We start from the raw sequence: 20,742 nt of genomic DNA on the forward strand, positions 1-20,742 counted from the left end.
TGTGTCCAAACAGCCTGTGGCCAGGGCCTGGGCGCAGCGGTGACCTGGCACAGCCCTGAAGTGGACCCGAGTTCCCAACGCCCACGGCCCTGCGCCTTTGTACACAGCCTGGCACCGGCCACAAACACTTTTGTCAGAAGCTTCCTGAGAAAGTTGCGTTCATTCATCTCGGCTGAAAGGAACCCTTGATGAGAAATACCTCCCTCGTTTAATGACCAGAAGCACTGGGCAAACCCGTGGAAAAGATCGAGCCCAGCAGAGAAAAGAGCAAGCCTCCGCCCCCTCCCCTCAGTCCCCTCCCCGGCCCCTCGCGAGCGGCCCGAGCTCCTGCCCCAGGACTTAGCAGCCCCGGCCACCCCCGCTCCTGTGGGAACCTTCCACCTGGGAATCAGGTCTTCCCTCAGCAAAGCTAAATGCAGCTGCCCCCAAACTAGGGAACAAATGAATTGCATGTGGGCAGGAATTCATCAGTGGCTCAGAAATTTAATAAAGCTCCCGAAGCTGGGAGATGTATTTACATTTGTCATCTGGGTTTACATCTGCAACGAGAAGTGAGGCACGCGGGCAATTATCTGGATAAATCAGATCAAATAAAACAGGCACCCACACCAAGCTAACAAACTCCTTCAGCGTTTTCTTCAGTCGTTGGAGAGAACAGTGAAGTCTTGTGATGGCAAGGACCCTGGGAAATCTGGGGTCCCGTGCATCATTTTAGAGAGGAAAACAGACGCCTTCCAGAGCGGACACTGTTAAAGCCATTCACAGGTCAACACGCACACCCTGGACTCTCACAGGACATTTCTTTTTCAATCAGTTGAAAGAGAAAGAGAGGGAGCGCTCCTATCCATTGGTTCACTCCCCACATCATGCAATGGCCAGGGGGGCCAAAGCCAAAGCCAGGAACTCAATCCAGGTCTCCCTCTCACGTGGGTGGTGGGAAACCAACTACTTGGACCATCGCTCTTGCCCCCAAGGTCCACATGAGCAGGAAGCTACAGTCAGGAGCTGAATCCAGGAAGGGAACTGCAATGAGCCTTGAGTGTTCTAACCAGCCTCTTACATGCCTGCCCCTCCCAAAACATTTTATGTCAGACTAGAGCTTCCCACCTGGAGAAAGTGGCTGGTGACTCTTCCCAGTGGATCCCATGGAATCTTCCAGAACCAGCCATGCCACACAGGGAACTTGCTATGCTGGAAAGACTCTGGAAGTCTTGGAATAAGTTGCCTATCAGACTTCAGTGGAAGGAGAAAACCCTAGCCCATTGCTCCAGGGCCAATGGCTCAGAGCTGAGCTGGGTTGGAGACAGAGAATGAGATAGGAAGGCAGAGGACCAAGGGCACCTCTGCCTTGCTGACCTGGCACTGTTTGTCACCTTGGTGGAGCAGTTTCTTCTGCTGAGAATGGGAGGTAGCTCCCGCCCCAGGGAATCTGTCTGAAAGCACTGAGCGCCAGGCCAGACCCGGGTTCACGAAGACCCTCCTGTGGACGGCTCACACTGTGGTTGGCCATCCGGCTGGTTGCTGTGGGTCATTGGTTCGTCACTCATTCAGCACTCCATCTGCCTTCAGACAAGTTCTGCTCTCGAGGATGTTAGCGATGTGGGGGGCCTGCCCCCCAAGAGAGAGTACAGAGGAGCCCAGAGCTCACAGGCATTGTACTGACCAACCAGCGTCCATTAGCTCTGGCAGTCACTATGGTGTGAGCGCAGCTGGCTTCTGCATGCGTACAGCCTCAGGCTCTCTACAGTTCTCTCCCCCACCCTCTGGCACCTCCCCTCCAAAGCAGGGAGCACAGCGCTTATTATCTCAGCTGTACAGATGGAAGGGGGGGCCCAGCTGGCCAGAGGCAGAGCTCAGGTTCCAACCTAGGGTCTCTGGGCTCCTGGGGGCTGACTGGCACTCGCCTCTGCCCATCTGTGCCAGAGAGATACAGGTTCCCCTCCTTTGTTTCTAAACGGCATGGTCTTGGCAAGTTTCTTTTTTCTTCTTTTATTGTGGTAAAATGCACATAGCATACAATTCACCATGTTGACCATTTGAAAGTGAATAATTCAGTGTCTTTGAGAACAGTCACCGTGTTGTCCAACCACCAGTACCTGGTGCTAGAACATGTTCATCAGCCAAAAGAGAACCTGCACCCACAAAGCAGGCCCTCCCCAGTCCTGGCCATGCCCACCCCAGCACCTGGTACCTGCTGATCTCTCCTGGGCAAACTCTTAACCTGTAGGTCCCAGTTTCCTCGTGGGTGACGTGAGAATAATAAGACACCTCTTTGGTGGGGTTATCGTGAGGATGAGGTGGGATATAACGGGGAAGCGATGGACACACCCAGAAGGGGGTCTCTTGCCGAGGGAGTGTATACCCAGGATCCCCCTGTGCGATTTTGGGTGGGACTATTTTGGCAAAGCTGCTTCACCTCGTCTACATCCTGGCTTCCAGGGGGCCCCTCAGGTAATTTTTTGTGACCTGGGTCCTAGACACTGAGGGCCTGGAAGGTTCTGCTACTCCTCAGGACAGGTGGCCTTGGATAGTGCAGGAGAGTCATCGGGTGGCTTGATAGTGGCTTGGGCAGTACCTGGACATCACCATTGTCCCAAGTACCCAGGCCAGTGCCTGGAGCTCGGGAGTGAAACATTGAAGCGCTACTTCTGGACCTTGTCTGGGCCGGGCAGTGTGGGGTCCCTCAGGGTGACCACTCAAGACAGGAGAACATGGTCATGATCCAGGCTGTGCCTGGCCACACACCGGGGCAGGCAGAGGTGTGCACTTGGAACCCCGCTCGAAGCTGAGAGCCGGCCGCGCTGGGATGCGGGGGCATAGCAGCTGATATCACTCCCTAGAGAGCAGCTGGCTGGTACACATCGGTGAATCTCCAAACCCTTCACATGACTTGTGCTGTAGTTTGTCAAATTTATTTTTATTTGTTTGAAATGCAGAGAGACAGACAGAGAAATCCACTGGTTCACTTCCCAAAGACCTGTAACAGGGCTGGGCCAGGCCAAAACCAGGAGTCTGGAACTTAAAGCAGGTCTCCCACCTGGGTGGCAAGGACCTACATACTTGAGCCACCAGCTGCTGCCTCCCAGGTGCACATCTGCAGGAAGCCGTCCACGCAAATCCGGGCATTGCAATGTGGGCTGTGGGCATTCCAAGCAATCTTAACTCCCCCAGACTCCTGCCGCCCCGGCCCCCGAGTCGTGCTGAAGGTGGCATCAGAGCAGGACAAAGGAGAGGGCCGGGCTCTGCGGCGTATTCGGTTGACTAATTTAAACTAAAGTTCTTAGTGATTTTTCTAATACTTCTACCGAGTCCACCCGAACTGTATCCCTGCACTCTCTGGGAGCACAAGGCTTACTAAATCAGCAGTTAATATAAACTGGAAAAGAAAAGAAAGGAGTACCCAGCGGAACATTGTCCAGTTTTCCTTCGATACTGTCAGGTTACGCACCACACACACACACACACACACACACACAGCGCCCCAAGACTCTCTGACATCCTGGAAGTTCAGAGCTTCACCAGTTATGGGGGAGATGTATTTTTTTTTTTTTTTTGACAGGCAGAACAGACAGTGAGAGAGAGAGACAGAGAGAAAGGTCTTCCTTTTTCCGTTGGTTCACCCCTCAATGGCCGCCGCGGCCAGCGCACTGCGGCCAGCACACCGCACTGATCCTAAGCCGGGAGCCAGGTGCTTCTCCTGGTCTCCCATGGGGTGCAGGGCCCAAGGACTAGGGCCATCCTCCACTGCACTCCCGAGCCATAGCAGAGAGCTGGACTGGAAGAGGAGCAACCGGGACAGAATCCGGCGCCCCGACTGGGACTAGAACCCGGTATGCCAGCGCTGCAGGCGGAAGTAAACTATAATGAGCCACAGTGCCAGCCAAGGGAGATGGATCTTAATTGAGAAAATCCTAAGCTTCTCCTCCTGGCACTTCCAACTTTGCCTCATATGACAACAGTTGTCTTAAAAATTAACAGAGGGGACAGGTGCTGTGGTGCAGGGGGTTAAAGCCACCACCTGCAGTGCTAGCATCCCCTGTGGGCACAGGTTCAGCTCCTGGCTGCTCCACTTCTGATCCAGCTCCCTGCTAATTTGCCTGGGAAAGCAGTAGAAGATGGTCCAAGTGCTAGGGCCCCTGCACCCATGTGGGAGAATTAGAAGAAGCTCCTGGCTTCTGACTTCAGATCAGCGCAGCTCCTGCCATTACAGCCATTTGGAGAGTGAACTAGCATATGGAAGACCTCTCTCTCTCTCTCTCTCTCTCTCTCTCTCTCTCTCTCTCTCTCTCTCCCCCTCCCTCCCTACCTTCCTCCCTCTCACCCTCTCTCTGTAATTCTGTCTTTCAAATAAATAAATCTTAAAAAAAAAATTAACAGAGAGCCCCTCCCCCCCAAAAAAAATGAGTTAGAGACTCAGGACCCAGATCTACCAGAAAGTATTCCAGCTGTGCCTCCACTTCACAGCTGCTGGCCCCCAGACAACCAAATTGCCCTCCTGTCTTCATTCTCATCTATATTTCTCAATTCAAACATAACTATAGATTCGTAGTAAAATACACCAGACAGGAAGAGAAGAGGAGGGCACTAGAAGTGCATTGTATTCTGGGAGGCAGAGATCTCCCAAATAGAGTTTTCGGGGCAGGAAAGAAAATTCCCAACTGCGGTGTATAGTGGGAACTTGCTGTGCTGTGTTTATCCATAGATCCAGAAAATCAGGTACTTAGGGTCGGGAGTGACGTCACCTCACGAATGCAATGTGGGTGAGCGCCTGTGAGACACACAGAAGCGTAGTCACGTGCTTCTCCGGTTTTCTGATAAAGATTCCCAAGTACAATCTAGACAGACAGGGATCAGGGCCGAGGGTGTGGTGGTGTTGTGTCTTTTTTGTCTTTGATAAGCTGAGTCTGCAAAGACTGGCCTTGTTTTTGAGGGTGGGTACGTTGAAAGCACCTTTCAGAAAATACTTCAAAAATAATTCAGGGGCCAGCACTGTGGCACAGTAGGCCAAGCCTCCGCCTGCTGCACCGGCATCCCATATGGGCACCAGTTCATGTCTGGCTGCTCCACTTCTGATCCAGCTCCCTGCTAATTTGCCTGGGAAAGCAGTAGAAGATGGCCCAAGAGCTTTTGGGCCCTTGCACCTGCGTGAGGGACCTGGAAGAAGCTCCTAGGTCCTGGCTTTGGATCGGCCCAGCTCCGGCCATGGTGGCCATTTAGGGAGTGAACCAGCAGATGGAAGACCTCTCTCTCTGTCTCTCACACTCTCTGTAACTCAACCTCTCAAATCAATAAATAAAATCTTTCATAAAAAATCCAAGGTGCACAATCTCCAGGGAAAGTAGAGGAAGACCTTGCCCCTGAAAAGCAGTGGTTGTGGGAGAAGGAAGCAAAGTTGAGGAAGATACCTGATGTCCTCGGTGGGACACAAAAAAAGAAAACACCCGAGCAACAGCAGCAACAGCAAACGTCATCTCCATAAAGTGGCCCGAGAGAAGAGCATGGGGCGGGAACGGACCCGATCATGAAAACCGCGGTGAGAAGCTGGAAGTGCTGAAAGTGCACTGAAAACAGGTTACAGACAACAGACATTAAGCACAGATTGCTGCAGGGCGAGTCAGGCGACACACAGCAAAGACCCTGCCTGGCCACGGGGCTGCTCAGTCCTCACCCACAGCGCCAGGCAACGCACAGCAAAGACCCCGCCTGGCCGTGGGGGCTGCTCAGTCCTCACCCACGGCACCAGACGACGTGCAGCAAAGACCCCGCCTGGCCACGGAGCTGCTCAGTCCTCACCCACAGCACCAGGTGACACAGAGCAAAGACCCCGCCTGGCCACAGTAGGCCGCTCAGTCCTCACCCACGGCACCAGACGACGTGCAGCAAAGACCCCGCCTGGCCGTGGGGGCCGCTCAGTCCTCACCCATGGCACCAGACGATGTGCAGCAAAGACCCCGCCTGGCCGTGGGGGCCGCTCAGTCCTCACCCACGGCACCAGACGACGTGCAGCAAAGACCCTGCCTGGCCACGGGGCTGCTCAGTCCTCACCCACAGCGCCAGGCAACGCACAGCAAAGACCCCCCCTGGCTGTGGGTGCTGCTCAGTCCTCACCCACAGCACAGCCGAGGAGCGGTGGAGGCAAAGCTGTGTGCCCGGAGGACAGCACAGTCAGGAAGGCAGAGAACACAGAAGGGACCGGGGTGAGGGAAGTCAGCCATGCTGCTGGGGCCGTGCGTGAGGCTGGAAAGTGGGGACAGTCGGCGTGCACGGGCGCTGTCGTGACGCGAGGGGCTCTTCAGAAGGAAGAGGACAGGGTTAGGAAGGAGGACGTGACCGATCCGGACTGGGAGCGTGAAGACCCAACAGTAGATCCTCAGGTGTTCCAGAGCAGAGACATGAATATGTATGAAAAGAAACATATATAATAAGTATACCATTTTAGAAGGTCATATGTACAACATAGTATATAAAATACATTAAATACATTAAAATATATAAACAGTAACATGCTATATAATGTACAATTGATACAAGATAATAAATACCATGTATTTATGGATTTTTTTTTCTGAGTTGGAAGAGTTGAGTGTGTGGATTGAAGGGCTCCCTGTATGCCAGATAAAGTCAAGAGTTGCCACACCCAGATCTTTCCTGGCAATTTTTTTAAAAAACTGTAACAATAAAGAAAAATCTCACAGTTCCAGGCTGAGAAAACCAGGTGCCTTCAAATGCATAACAAATAAGACCGTCCCAGACTCCTCTGTGTTACTTTGTGGTTTCAAAGGGGAGAGGAGGTAGCCCAAGGGTCCCAAGTTCTACCTTGTGTCAAGGCAGCTGGGCCGCCCTCAGCGAGTTTTCAGTGCCGTCTTCAACACAGCCACACATGCTCCGCCAGGCTGAGACCTGAAGCGAGAGAAGCTCGTATGGCCAGAGCAGAGAAGGGCAGGTGCGAAGCTGTGTACCAACGGGAAACAAGAAGAAAATGCTAGGAAGAGTAAGACGGTCGGCACGTTGGTACACTGAGGCCAAGTATCTGCTTTAGCAACTAGCATACTTATGAGGGGTCTTTCAAAAGTTCATGCACAGTGCATATCATGGAAAAACTATGCGTAACTTTCAAATATTTTGTACCAAAATAAGCATCTTTTAACCTCAGCTGTTTATACTAGGCAAGGGCATACATTGATGACAAATATACAATCAGGCTGAATGTGGTCCAAATACTCAGGAAAAAACTGTTGAGCTACATGGAGAAGAGGTCAGAGACATAGAGAAGGACTGAACCTCTGAGCCTTTTGTAGCACAAGTGAACGCAAGTGTGACTCGTATAATCCAAGTTTGATTGGGTCTATCATGCGTAAGTGGTCTAATAAAGAATTCTATAGCTGACAGCTAGAGAGTGCAGCTTTTTTTTTTTTTCCAGAAAAGTTCATTGCATTACAGAAAATCGCAATAAACCCCCAAAGCAGACACTGTACAAGCCGAGTTCTCTAAACAATGCAATAAAACTAGATATAACAAAACCATAAATTAAATTTTAAAATGCTCTGTGAAATAAATCCTTGGCCAGGGATTCACTGAAAACCTCAGTCACGGTCTGTTCAGAAACCAATTTGGTTGTGTGAGATGAGGCCGGAGCCCAGGAGGTCGCATCTTCCCGCTAGGGCCCTCCTGCTCGCAGACCTGGTGTGGCCGGGATGAGAGGCCTGGGGACCACACGGGAGGCCTTGTGGGCGGCCACCAAGGGCAGAAAGGCCGCTGGCGTTAGGGTCCTTCAGCCCTGAGTTCAAGTTCTGCTTGCACCTCTTAGCTGTGCTGAATTTGTCGCTCTCTCTCCCTTTCTGGACTTCAGTCTGCTTACTGAACACCAGGAATGTTGAGCTGCATCTGTGGTTCCCAACTCTCCTTAGGCATCACAGTCACCTGGGAGGTTTTTAAATACCACTGATGCATGGGATCTACGCCCAGAGATTACGTCTCTGTTGGTGCGGAAGGCCAAGTCGTCAATATTAAAAAAAAAAAAAAAACTCTCCCAAGAGATTCCAGTGCACAGCCAGGGTAGAGCAGCCCAGGGCTGGGTGATTTCTTGCCACCACCACCCGCAGCTCTGACAGTGGTCCTGCTGGGCACCTGCGGTCTGCCCCGGAAGAAAGTTTCAGGAGGCGAGAGCCAGAGACACAGCCACGCCAAGCCATCTAATCAAAGTGTGCATTATCTCAAATGGTGCAGAAAATGCCCGCGCCAGTTAATATTTTGCACCCAACATGATTTAGACCTGGGGCATAGATTGTACTCCGAGCCCATTGCAAACACAATGGGCCATGTATTCACTGAACAGTAACCACCGTAATTACCTACAGGGCAAACATATGAGGTTGTTCAAGCAACAATTAATTGTAGACCTGGAACTAATGGGACAATAACGGGAAAGTATCAACCAGAGTGTGCTTCAGAAATCACTTCAGAAACCCAGTATTTTCCAAATTGTACTAGAAAAGCATTTTTGGTGACGTGATGGTGTATAGAACATCCCAGGTCCCCAAAACAGTTGCTCCAGGTTTCTCTCTCTCTCTCTTTTTTTTTTTTTAATTTTTGACAGGCAGAGTGGATAGTGAGAGAGAGACAGAGAGAAAGGTCTTCCTTTGCCATTGGTTCACCCTCCAATGGCCGCCGCGGTTGGCACGCTGCGGCTGGCGTCCCACGCTGATCCGATGGCAGGAGCCAAGTGCTTCTCCTGGTCTCCCATGGGGTGCAGGGCCCAAGGACTTGGGCCATCCTCCACTGCACTCCCTGGCCACAGCAGAGAGCTGGCCTGGAAGAGGGGCAACCGGGATAGAATCCGGTGCCCCGACCGGGACTAGAACCCGGTGTGCCGGCGCCGCAAGGCAGAGGATTAGCCTAGTGAGCCGCGGCGCCAGCTAAGGGTTGCTCCAGGTTTTTCTAATAGCTCCTCCTTAAACCAGTGAAGGTGGGAGGCAGGCAGTGGTTTTTCGTCTTGGGAATAGTGGACACGCTCTGAGAGGACTGTAGAGTGCTTCTATTTCCCACACTCGTCACAGCACCTAATACACCTGCCAGCAGGTGTGCGGACCCTCTGGACTGTAGGATCCTTTTTGTGAATCAGATGGAAACCATGGGTCCTTTGTTCCCTTTTGCAGAAAAACGTGTGTGTCTGATGCACATGCATGCCCACACAGTCTCTGCCCCACAGTTCTCGGGGTTTTCGTGGACGCCTTGAACGCCCTCTGTTCTCACCAGGCTGTGAGCTGCAGCCTGCCTTTGCCTACCTCCAGGCTCAGCCACCGCACTACTTCTAAGGCCAGGTGTTCCGCTGATGGACAGCCCTGAACATGCTGTTCCTCAAGGCATCCTGCTGGGGTTTTCCGTTGGTCCCGACTTGACTAGAATCTTTGTTCTGCCCTTGGTCCTTACCCGCCTTGGAGTGTCCCTGACTCAGTGGAAAGCTTAGTTTGGTTTCTAGGGGTGCTGTCTCCAGCTCCAGGTAATGGCTGCTTGGCTGCCAGGTGGTCTGCTCCAGCAGGTAGGATGCAGGGGTCCTGGTGAGTGGCTTTGTACCCTCTGAAGCAGACCAGGGAGAAAGGCAAATGTCTAGTGCCCCACCCTCAGGGGGAGGGGTGGAGAGGACTGCCTCGGGTGACAGAAGAGGCGGTGCCATGTCTTTGGCTGGGCTCCGAGGGTGCCAGCACGCCATTTCCCTGGAGGCTGCAGCCGGAGGCTGGGCTGGGTCCGATCTACAGCTGCTGCTGGGACAAGCCAGGGCTCAGACAGCGAGCTGGTGGCAGCAAAGACTGAGCTTGCCTTGGCCATGCCCTCTGTGGATGGAAGGTTTAATGGGGGGTGGGACGGCGTCTGGCGCTGTGGTTAAAGATGCTGCTTGGGAGGCCCACATCTTGTATCAGAGCCGGGCTCAAGTCCTGGCTCCATTTCCAACCCCAACTTCCTGCCAATGCACACCCTGGCAGGTGGCAGGGTGATGACTCCAGAGCTTGGGTTCCTGCCATTCATGTCGGGACTCAGATTGAGCTCCTGGCTCCTGGCTCCTGCCTGGCCCAGCTCTGACTGTCGTGGGTGTTTGGAGTGTGAACGAGAAGATAGAAGGTATCTATCTGTCTCTGTGTGTGCGTGTCTTTCTGTCCTTCAAATAAATAAATAAAAATTGTTTTAAAAAAAAGGAAGAACAGAAACTGTGGAGAAATCATTGTATAATCTCAGAGTGATAGGGAGACTCGGCATCCGCTGGGACTCGGACAGCAGACCGCGCGGTGTCCGGAAGGGAGTGCCCAGTGGCTCTGAAACACAGGGAGGGAGACCCAGCCTCACTCCCCGTGAGACAAATGCAAATCGGAGCTGCGAGCAGAGTCCATTTCCCCGTCACTCTGCAAAGATCAAAAAGCCTGCTAACCCCCCTGTGTGGCTGGGCCGAGGGAAAGGAGAGATGAGATCAGAAGAATGCTAGGGAAGAGATGACATTTAAGTGGGGCCGGGTAGGACAGATAATTAAAATCCAATTTAACAACTTACTGGCACTTAAAAGCAAAGGAAGAAATAATGAGAAAGATAGACAGATTTGACTGCTGAGCGTAAAGACACACACACAGAAAGTAAAGACAAACACACTGAAATATTTGCAGCAATGCTAATAACCTGAGTTTGAATGCTTTATATAAAGAAAGCCTTCATTAACTTCAATGAGGAAAGCATTAGACTATCACTCAAAAAATAAAGGACATGGGAGAGCAGTTCCTCAAATAGGATCTACTACTTGTTAACAACCACATGGAGAAAGGCTCGTTATGTTTAACTATGAATGTAATATGATTCAGGGTGTTTTTCTTTCGTGATAATTCATTGTAAAATCAGAAAAATGTATTTAATTCCCTCTACGGACAAGAATATGGTGAAATTGTCCCCTAATTATCCCTGACTAGCAGATGTGCAAATTGATAACGATCTCTTTTGGACACAAGTATCAAGTCTCTCGAAGCTCACGCTCTTTATCTGGGAAATGTTCTTCCACAGACCCAGTGCTATGGAAATAGCCAGAAATATGGGTGAACAAAATGCTGTGCACAAATACGCCTGGAGAACGGTACAAAAATAAGTATGACAAAACACGTGACATACTGGAAACAGTCTGAATGCCCCCAGATTAGAGAGGATTCAGTAAATTACGGTATGTTCATATGCTTGCCTATTATACAGCTATCACAATGCTTTGAAGGAGTTTTTAACAGGATGGCTAAATGCCTGTAAGGGAAGTGGAGAAAGAAATCAGTACAATTATATAAAGAGAATGATCTCAAGAATGTTTAAAAAAATTTTTTTTTATTTGAGAGGCAGAGCAACACACACACACACACACACAGAGGTTCCATCTGCTGGTTCACTTCCCAAATGCTCACGATGGCTAGAGATTGGGCCATGCCAAAGCCAGAAACCTAGAACTCCGTTGAGTCTCCCGCGTGGGAGGAAGGGAGACTACTTGAGTAGCCCCAACTACTTGAGCCATTACTGCTGCCTCCCAGGGTGTGTGTTGGCAAGAAGCTGCAACCAGGTCTCGAACTCCAGCACTGGATGTGGGATGCTGGCGTCCCAAGCAGCGTCTTAACCACTTAACCAGTAGGCCTGCAAGAATCTTGTGTTTCCAAAGGTCAGATATCTGCATAGAAACAGGACTGAAGGAAGCGGGCTGCATGACGGTGGTTCTTTGGGGAGGGGTGGGTCGGGGGTTAGTTTCACCCTTTTCTCTCATTTGCCACTTGTCTTCGGAGATGATGCGTTACCTCCCCAATGACAAGGCTGAGACGCGAACTTCCCCCACCCACACCCCCGCCCCGCCCAGGATGCCCCAAGCCAGACCTGTAAGCCCCTACTCCCACAGCAAGGCAGCGGCGAGGCCGCCAGTAACAGGTGTTTTCTGGGCTGTGTTTTCCAGCTGTCCTTTGCTGCCACCACGCCCGTCCTGGCCGATAAGAAGAAATACCCTTACTTCTTCCGCACGGTGCCGTCGGACAACGCGGTGAATCCGGCCATCCTGAAGCTGCTGAAGCACTACCGCTGGCGACGCGTGGGCACGCTCACCCAGGACGTGCAGAGGTTCTCCGAGGTACGTGCCGGGGACGTCCCTTCCCGGCTCCTTTCAGGGACACAGAGGGGCGGCTGCCCTCGGGACCCTGGGGGTTTGTATCTTGGTTCCCGACGCTGTAGTGATCTTCCAGAATAGCAGTGCGCCCCCTAGGGGGCTGATCCCGGAGGAGCAGCTGCCCGGAGTTAAGACAGCAGGGCTCCCGCAGGGCTCTCTTGGGTTGAGTGGTTTGGGGGATTTGGGATTGTTTTTTTTTTTTGACAGGCAGAGTGGACAGTGAGAGAGAGAGACAGAGAGAAAGGTCTTCCTTTTTGCCGTTGGTTCACCCTCCAATGGCCGCTGCGGACGGCGCACTGCGCTGATCCGAAGGCAGGAGCCAGGTGCTTCTCCTAGTCTCCCATGGGGTGCAGGGCCCAAGGACTTGGGCCATCCTCCCCTGCACTCCCGGGCCACAGCAGAGAGCTGGCCTGGAAGAGGGGCAACCGGTGTGCCGGCGCCGCAAGGCAGAGGATTAGCCTAGTGAGCCGCGGCGCTGGCCTTGGGATTGGTTTTTAATGGCTTACAAATATATGCTAGCATAGGGCATTTCCTTTTGCAAAGAGCAATAATGCAGCAGTATATAGGAAAAGTGTTGTTTGTCTCTGGCTCCCTCAATCCCACCCTCTCTCCCAAATACACTCCTGCTTTGGGTCTGGTGCCAGGACTTTTTCAGTCCTTTTGTTTAAGTCTAAATGCCTCCATGCTGTACACGGGTCTTCAGAAGGTTTGTGAAAATGCACATTATGATAAAACTATGCGTGGATTTTGATTTTTTTGCACCAAAATAAACATCTTTTTGAAAGATTTATTCTATTAATTTGAAAGGCAGAGAGAGAGAGAGCGAGCACAAGTACTTGCAACCCCTGGTCAATCCCCAAATAACTGCAAAAGCCAGGACTGGGTCAGACTGAAGCTAGGAGCCAGGAGCTTCTTTTGGGTCTCCCACGTGGGTGCAGGGGCCAAAAGACTTGGGCCATCTTCTGCTGCTTTCCCAGGTGCATTAGCAGGGAGCTGGATTGGAAGTGGAACAGCCAGGACTTGAACCCATGCCCATATGGGATGCCAGCACCACAGGCAGCAGTTTTATCCACTATGCTATAACATTAGTACCAGAATAAATTTATCTTTTAATTCCATTTTTCCACTTTGTTTTTCAAGCTTTTACAACAGATTTTAGAGACCTAGTTTGAGCTCGGGTTTTAACGAGGCATGTTCTGTGAAATGGGTGCAACTTATCCAAACACACCCTGAGTCTCCACAGCTTCTCCCCACCACTGCCAACACCTTCATGTCCAGCAATAGAGTTCTAGAAGTAGAATTGCTGGGTCCTTTAATTTTTTTAAAAGATTTTTATTTATTTATTTTATTTGAAAGAGAGACAAAGACAGATTGACAACACACATACACACACAATCTCCCATCTGCTGGCTCACTCCCCAAATGCCTACAACAGCCAAGGTTGGGTCAGGTTGAAGCCAGGAGCCCAGAACTCAATGTCGTCTCTGCTGTGGGCAGCAGGACCCAAGTATTGGAGCCATCACCTGCTGCTTTCCAGGGTGTACGTTAGCAGAAAGCTGGAGTTGGAAGGGGACCCGGGACTCCAACTCAGCACTCCAACCCGAGATGCAGGACTCCCACAGTGGCATCTTAACCACTGCTCCCCCCAAGACTCGTTGAGCATTGTGAGAGCCAAAAAGCGCTTGTGCTTTCTAGTCCCACCAACAATATTTCAAAGTTTCCACTGTAGGGCAGGTGTTTAGGCTTGCAGGTCAGCCACGAGTTGAGACGCCCACTTTCCATGTCAGTCAGTGGACTTGAATCCCAGCTCTTATTCCTGGGTCCAGCTTCATGCTAATGTGAACTCTGGGTGACAGCAGGTGGTGGTTCAGGTACTTGGGTCCCTAACACCCACATGGGAGACCTGGATTGAGCTTCCATTTTCAGCCTGGCCCTGTCTCTGGTGTAGCAGGCATTTGGGGAATGAACCAGAAGATGGGAGCACATCTCTCTCTATTGCTCTCTCTGTCCACGCCTCCAAAAACATAAATACATAAAAATTTTAAAAAAAGAAAGTTCCCATTTCCACATATCCATACTCACTGCAGATTAGTGAATTTGAAACAGGTTTCCCCGCTCGGATGAGTGCAGAACAGTCTTTTGCCTTTCCCTCCCATGGGCGCTGAACCTCAGACTTTGCTATTCCCACACATGTTCTTGGAACTTTGAGCCTCCCAACCAGCGAGACATCGCGGGCAGCTCAGCCGCCAGAGGGAAGCCACATGCTGGCGGTGCCGGGGATCGCCCCACATGAGCCCGGTGTGCAGGCCACCCCCACGGGCCACCCTCCTACCAGCCCAGGACAGGAAAGGCCCAGTGAGGGGGTGACAAAGGCGGGGACAGAGCAGGGCCAGGGTTCCCCCGGACCCGGTTCTGCTCCGGCTCTACATCTCACCTCTATGGTGCCTGCCTCTACCTTGGAGAGAGAGGCCTCTCAATGTGCCGGCTGAGACGCGGGGAAAGTCGCCTTCACCCGCATGGAAGGTGGGGACAATGGCCCTCTGTACGCCACCCCCCATCCCTTGCAGGGATTTTGCCAAACCCCAGTGAGTCGAGGACCTGGACCAGCTTTGTAGACGTTGACGTTCCTGCAGAGGGAGATGCTTGAAAAGTGGAAATGCCTGCCCCCTCCCCTACTACACTCCCCCACCACACACACACCATGTGCTGCTCTCCAAACCAGGCCAGCGTTCCCCAGGCAAGACTGCACCTCCTCTCCTCCGCCTCTGTCTCTCAGCCCCGAGGAGGGAGAGGCACAAAGGAAACTGGACCTCTGTGGCAGTGACTCACTGCCAAACACAGCAGAGGCTCTTGCTGGCAGACTGCTCTTTGTAGGGCAGCCACAGATGCTCTCAAAGAGCAGGACACGGGTTCATGGTAAAGGGTGCAGAGCGCCAGCACCGTGGCCCCATTTGCACAGGACCTTGCAGCAGTCTGAGGAGGGGGCGCTGCTTTTTCTCTAATCTTATCTTTGGCTGCCAGAGCCTGAAGGACCCTTCGAGACACCGTCCAGGCGTGGACAGCTATCCACAGAAGGGGCAGGATGGAATTCCAGGTCCCGACTCCCAGCGCAGACTTCCCATTGCTCTTTCTCTCTAGCCTTGTCTTCCTGGAGTCACATGGCAATGCCTGCACCTGCACGTAACCTCAGGGCTTCCAAGCTCCCATCAGCTCGGTGCAAGGAGGGTAAATGATCGGTCTTGACATTGCCTGAATGCTTTCTGGATTTTCAAACGCTGCTGCCCGGTGGGGAGGGGTGAGGGTTCCCCTTTGCAGATGAGGAAACCGAGGCCCACCGAGGTAGGCTGGGCTGGGCAGTGCTCTCTGCGTGTTGGGATCCCGGTGCCTGCACAGCCGGGGTTGCGGGGCTCCTCTTGGCCCGAGGACAGGCTGTCGCTTGGTGGTGTTGCTGCCGAGGACCCCTCTCGGTTTCAATCTCAGCGCAGCTGCCTCCTCTCCGGGCCCGAGGGCTTTGGCAGCCCTCCGCTGCTGTCTGGAGTGCAGCCCCTGGAAGCTCGCCAGGGGCTAACAGCTTTTCGTGAGTGCAGAGGAAACTGGATTCCTTTTATGAAGCTGGTCGATGTGCAGCATCAGGCACTTCTGTTCCGGGCGGAGGCACTGGAGGGACTGTCACGTGACACAGGCCTGAGGCTGGAGGGAACGGGGCACCCAGGGCCTGCCCAGGGCTTAGAGCAGATGAGCTGATGTCCCGGCCCAGCTTGGCTGAGTTGTGGCAGAGATTCAGGGCCAGTGCTGTGGCGTAGTGGGTAAAGCTACCACCTGTAACACCGGCATCCCATATAGGCCCTGGTTCGAGTCCCGGCTACCTCCTTTCTGATCCAGCTCCCTGCTCATGGCCTAAGAAAGCAGCAGACGATGCCTCAAGTGCTTGTGCCCCTGCACCCACTTGGGAGACCTAGAAGAAGCTCCTGGCTCCTGGTTTTGGCCTGGCCCGGCCCTGGCCATTGCAGCCATTTGGGGAGTGAACCAGTGGTTGAAAGATTTCTTCCTCTTGCCTCTTCCTCCATAACTGTGCCTTTCAAATAAATCATAAAAAAGAAAGAATTGGGAATCTTCATCTCTACCTTGCAGGCAGTGGGCAATGGGAGCGTAGGATAAGAAACCTGCTTGAAACACCGCATAGTAGGTGCTCATGAAAGCCCATTCTCTCTTCCAGTGACTCATGGGGCACACTCCGGGAATGCACACCCATTGCCCCCAAACCAGTCATGTGCCCCACCCTGCCACAGTGTGCAGTGGGCTATGGGGTACCAGAGATGAATGGACTGGGCCTCGGGGTGGGGGGTGTCAGATTTCAGTTCCAGCTGCTCATGGGAGTGGGGGGGGGGGGTATTTTAGCTTAAGTTTTTTTTTTCTCATAATTTGAATTCCCTAAGTTGGATTTTTTTCCTCTTATTTTTCATTTTCACAGCTGTATTGAGATACATTACATATCCTATAGTTCCTACATTATTAGTGTATACTTAGTTCTGATACTTTTAGTAAATATATACAGGGTGGCCACATCTTCCCGTGACTCCAAAAATTCCCTTGGACCCATTTATGTTCAGTCCCACCCTCCAGTCTCAGGTTCGTGTGTTTTCTGGGTATTTTTCCGTTGTTTAGAAACTTTGTATAAATAGAATTTTATATATCCCTTGTAGAATTTGGTAGTGAGCTGGTTTCTTCCAGTTGGCCTGCTGTTTTTGAGTGTGCATGTTGCTAGTTCATTTCTTGATGCTACTGAGCAGTATTCCCCTGTGTGGATAGAGCGCCGTTTAGAATCCCCCAGGGAGCTTTGGCAACCCTGATGATGCCCCGGCCACCCCCAGGACAACGACATTGGTTGGCAGTGGCATTAGAGTCACTCCAGGCTCAACATGCAGCCTCCACTGAGCATCCGTGATTGGCTCTGAGTCAGGCGTCTGGGGTGGGAACAGTGCCCTCTTGTGGCAGAGCCTTTACATTTACAGTAGCACCTGTCCACCGGACTGCCTGACTGCCCTCAGCAGGGTTGGCCACTGTGGAGCAGGACAAAGCAGGTAGAGAGAGACCTTGCTCTGGTGTGGGGCTCCCCCAGGAGGTTGGCAGTGTCTGGGTGCTGATGCAGAGCTGAAGGTGCTGCAGAGATGTAGCCCACAGGTGGAGATGGGGAGGGTGGGCCTGGGGGTACTGAGGCCGTGGGGTGAGGCTGGAGGGCTGGGGCTGTGGTCAGAGCTGGAGGAGGGTGTTGGGACTGGATGCCAGGCGACAAGCTGCAGTGGAGCGCGTGTGTGAGTCACTGGGGTTAGGGCCCAGGGAGTGAGAGGCTAGAGTGTGTGTGACAAATGTGTGGGCTGCAGGGCTCAGGGTGGACATGGAGGTGGCGAGCAGGGTCACCAGGGACCACCAGCCGAGGGCAGCAGGGAGGGCTGGGTGTTGGGCCTCTCCCCCCAGTTCCGGGTCTTATGATCGATGAACCATCCATATCCAGTTACTCTACCCCTTCTGAATTCTGTGGCTCTGCCACCAGCTAAGTGCCCTCCAACAACTCCCTCGCTCCTTCTGGGCCTCAGTTTCCTCTTCTGAAAGACAAAGGAGTTGGGCCAGTTGACCCCTCAGTTCCCTCTGGCTCAAAGAACGTTAGATTCTAAGGTGAGGGCTTAGGGAGACCCCAACACTGACGTACCACGCCCAGGAATGTGGCCCTGAGAATTACTGAGCCTCTTTGTGCCTCGGTTTGGCTTTAGTTTTTTAAAAGACTTTTTTTTTTTAAGAGAAGTTTTAGGTTCCCAGCCAAATTGGGAGGAAGGTGCAGAGATTCCCCATGTGCATCCTGCCTGCGCACAGGCGTGGTCTCCCCCACCATCTACGTCATCCCCCCCTACACACTGATGAACCTGACTGACAGGTCGTTATCACACAAGGTCCAGAGCTTGCTGTCAGGTTCACTGCTGGTGTTGCACCTGCTGTGGGTTTGGACAAATGCACAGTGACGTGCATGCACTCACCGTCATAATATCACACAGAGTTCTTCCTGTGCTCTTGAACTCTTCTTTTTTTTTTTTTTAAGAATTTATTTATTTATTTGAGAGGTAGAGTTACAGACAGTGAGAAGGAGAGACAGAGGTAAAAATCTTCTGTCCATTGGTTCACTGCCCAAATGGCCACAACGGCCGGAGCTGTGTTGATCCGAAGCCAGGATCCAGGAGCTTCCTCCAGGTCTCCCATGCGAGTGCAGGGGCCCAAGGACTTGGCCATCTTCTGCTTTCCCAGGCCACAGCAGTAGAACTCCTCTTTTTACTGCTTGCCACAGTGTTGCTTTTGCTGTGACATCTTTCCACGAAATCCTTCCGACTCCATCTTTGCAGGTGACGTCTGTCACACGGTGAATGCACTCCTCTTTCCTCCATGGATTTGCGCGGCTGGGATGGGGAGGGGCGCTCGTGGCTTTTCAGCACTGCCTAATATTCCATTGTGTGGCTGCCCCGCATTCCCTTGTCCCTTTGCTTCCTGGGGACACCTTGGGAGCTTCCACGCTGTGGGAATTATGACTGAGCCACTGTGGATGTGCGGGTTTCGCGTGGACATTGTTTTCTTTGAGTAGATGCATGGAGCTTGACTAGCTGGGTCACGTGGCAGGGTTGCATTTCTTGGCCAGACCACCTTGCATTCCCCCCAGCAGCGCGTGAGAGCTCCTGTGGCTGCACTTGTGGCCACGCCTTGGTGCTGTGGGTGTCCTGGATTCTGGCCGTGCGGGTGGGTGCATCGTGATATCTCACTGTGCTGTCACCTTGGGTGACATGCGGTGTGCACCATCTTTTCCTGTGCTTGTTTGCCATCTCGGTTTTTCATCTTGAGTGTGGGGATAATAATAGTCCCAGCCTCCTAGGGTTGTCGCAAGGATTAACTGTGCTATGACACTTAGAGTGCTAAGAAAAGACCTTGGTTCGTCATCAGCTCCATGCCAGGGGTAGCTGTTATTTTTATTATTGTATAGAATCCATTCCCGCAGCCTGTGGCTGGCCTCCATTCAGGAACCCTGCTGTGTGGCTGCTATTCTGTGCTGGCCTTGAGCGCCCTGCCCCTCCCCCGCCTGCCTCCCCTCCCCACCCTCCTAATGGGCTCCAGGCCTCCCTGCCTCCTACTGGTCCTCAGTGTTCTCAAGGCTTCCGGGTTTGACTTTTGCGTACTTAGAGACCTCCCTCAAATGGCAGGACCCACTGAGGGCCTTGATCCACCCAAGACCAAAAGCTGTGCCATCTGCAGAGCCTCCTCTTCAAACACCTGCCCTTTCCGATCCCCCCAGGACCCTGCCTGGCCCTTTGAAAGCTTCCGCACTCGCCAAGTTGCCATCTGCTCCCACTCACGGGATCTTGGGTCAACACCTCTAAAGTCAGCGCTTAGGCTTCAAGAGTGGTGACCTGGGGGGATGCCCCTACAGTGACAGGCAGGGGGACCCCAGGATGCACCTGTCCCAGGGCCTCCCTGCTGCTCTGGGCAGGAACAGGCTCCTTGGCGTGGCTCGGAACACCCGTTAGAGTCCCCCTGGAGCCTCTGACCCAGCCACGCCTCCATGCTGGCTTCTCTCTGAGTAGCAGCTTCCTCCTTCCACCTGGACCAGGTGAGCACCCTGCCTAGGGGCTCACTTCCCCCGCCCCTTGGGCTGCTCTCCATCCCTATTCTTTGCAGCCAGATGCCTGAGGAAGAACACGATTCTTCCCTGAGTCTGCCTGCACCTGAGATGGAGAGAGGAGGTGGGAGGTGAGCAGAGAGATCCCAGCCCCTAACCTGACTGCCTCTGGGCCAAGTCCCTGGCCATGGGGAAGGAGGAGGAGCTGGCAGAGTCAGTGGGACAGGACATCACTCCTTCCTGTGACAGCCCCTTTGGGTGTGACATCGCTTGTTGGCGGGGATCCTGGAGATCATATCTAAGCCCACCACTGGAGGTGGCAGTGACCAGGAACCTACCATGTGGGTCCTCCTGGGAGATGTCGGGGGTGCTTGGTGCCAAGCCCCTTTCCCTGCTACCCTGGGAGGTCCATTCTTGGGTCACTGCTTCCAGAAGACTCTGTGTTTAGGGTGAGACCATCCCACTGCCTGGACCAGAGGTCCTCAGAGTGTGGTCCTGGGCCTGCAGTACACCGGGGGCTCCACAGCCCACTGAGTCACAGCAGCAGGGTAGGGCCGGGCAAGCCTACCACCAGGAGGGCTCAGGTGAGAGCACCATGCTCTAAGCCTGCTCTGTCTGAGCAATGGGCCGAGCACGCCAGGGTCTGAACCACCTTCCATCTCTGTCCTCGGCTTCTCTCCCAGATGCAGGCTTGAATGAGCTGCTGTGTAGTCACAGATCTGTTATCATTAGGGGACTAGGGGGGACTCCTGATGGATCTGATTCTTACCCTGCTGGTCCTGGTGCCTGGGTTTTGTCTACAGGGCTTGCTGGAGCTTGCAGGGGGACATGGCTACCTCCTGCTGTGAGCTCTTACCTGCAGCCTGGGAGGGACTTGGCCATCCTGCCCATCCAAGGCAGCTGCTGTGGCAGTCTCTATGGCACTTCTGGG

General features: G+C 52.9%; 1 protein-coding gene across 1 annotated transcript in view; it reads left to right on the forward strand.

The window, feature by feature from the left end:
• GABBR2 (gamma-aminobutyric acid type B receptor subunit 2) overlaps window positions 1–20,742 on the forward strand; it is a 351,363-nt gene that overhangs the window by 142,702 nt on the left and 187,919 nt on the right. Inside the window, exon 3 of the mRNA XM_062206955.1 lies at window positions 11,954–12,124. Coding sequence (XP_062062939.1) covers window positions 11,954–12,124 — 171 coding nt within the window. The remainder of the gene's footprint in view (window positions 1–11,953; window positions 12,125–20,742) is intronic.

The sequence above is a fragment of the Lepus europaeus genome, chromosome 12 (genome assembly GCF_033115175.1).
Source record: "Lepus europaeus isolate LE1 chromosome 12, mLepTim1.pri, whole genome shotgun sequence".
Classification (NCBI taxonomy): Eukaryota; Metazoa; Chordata; class Mammalia; order Lagomorpha; family Leporidae; genus Lepus; species Lepus europaeus.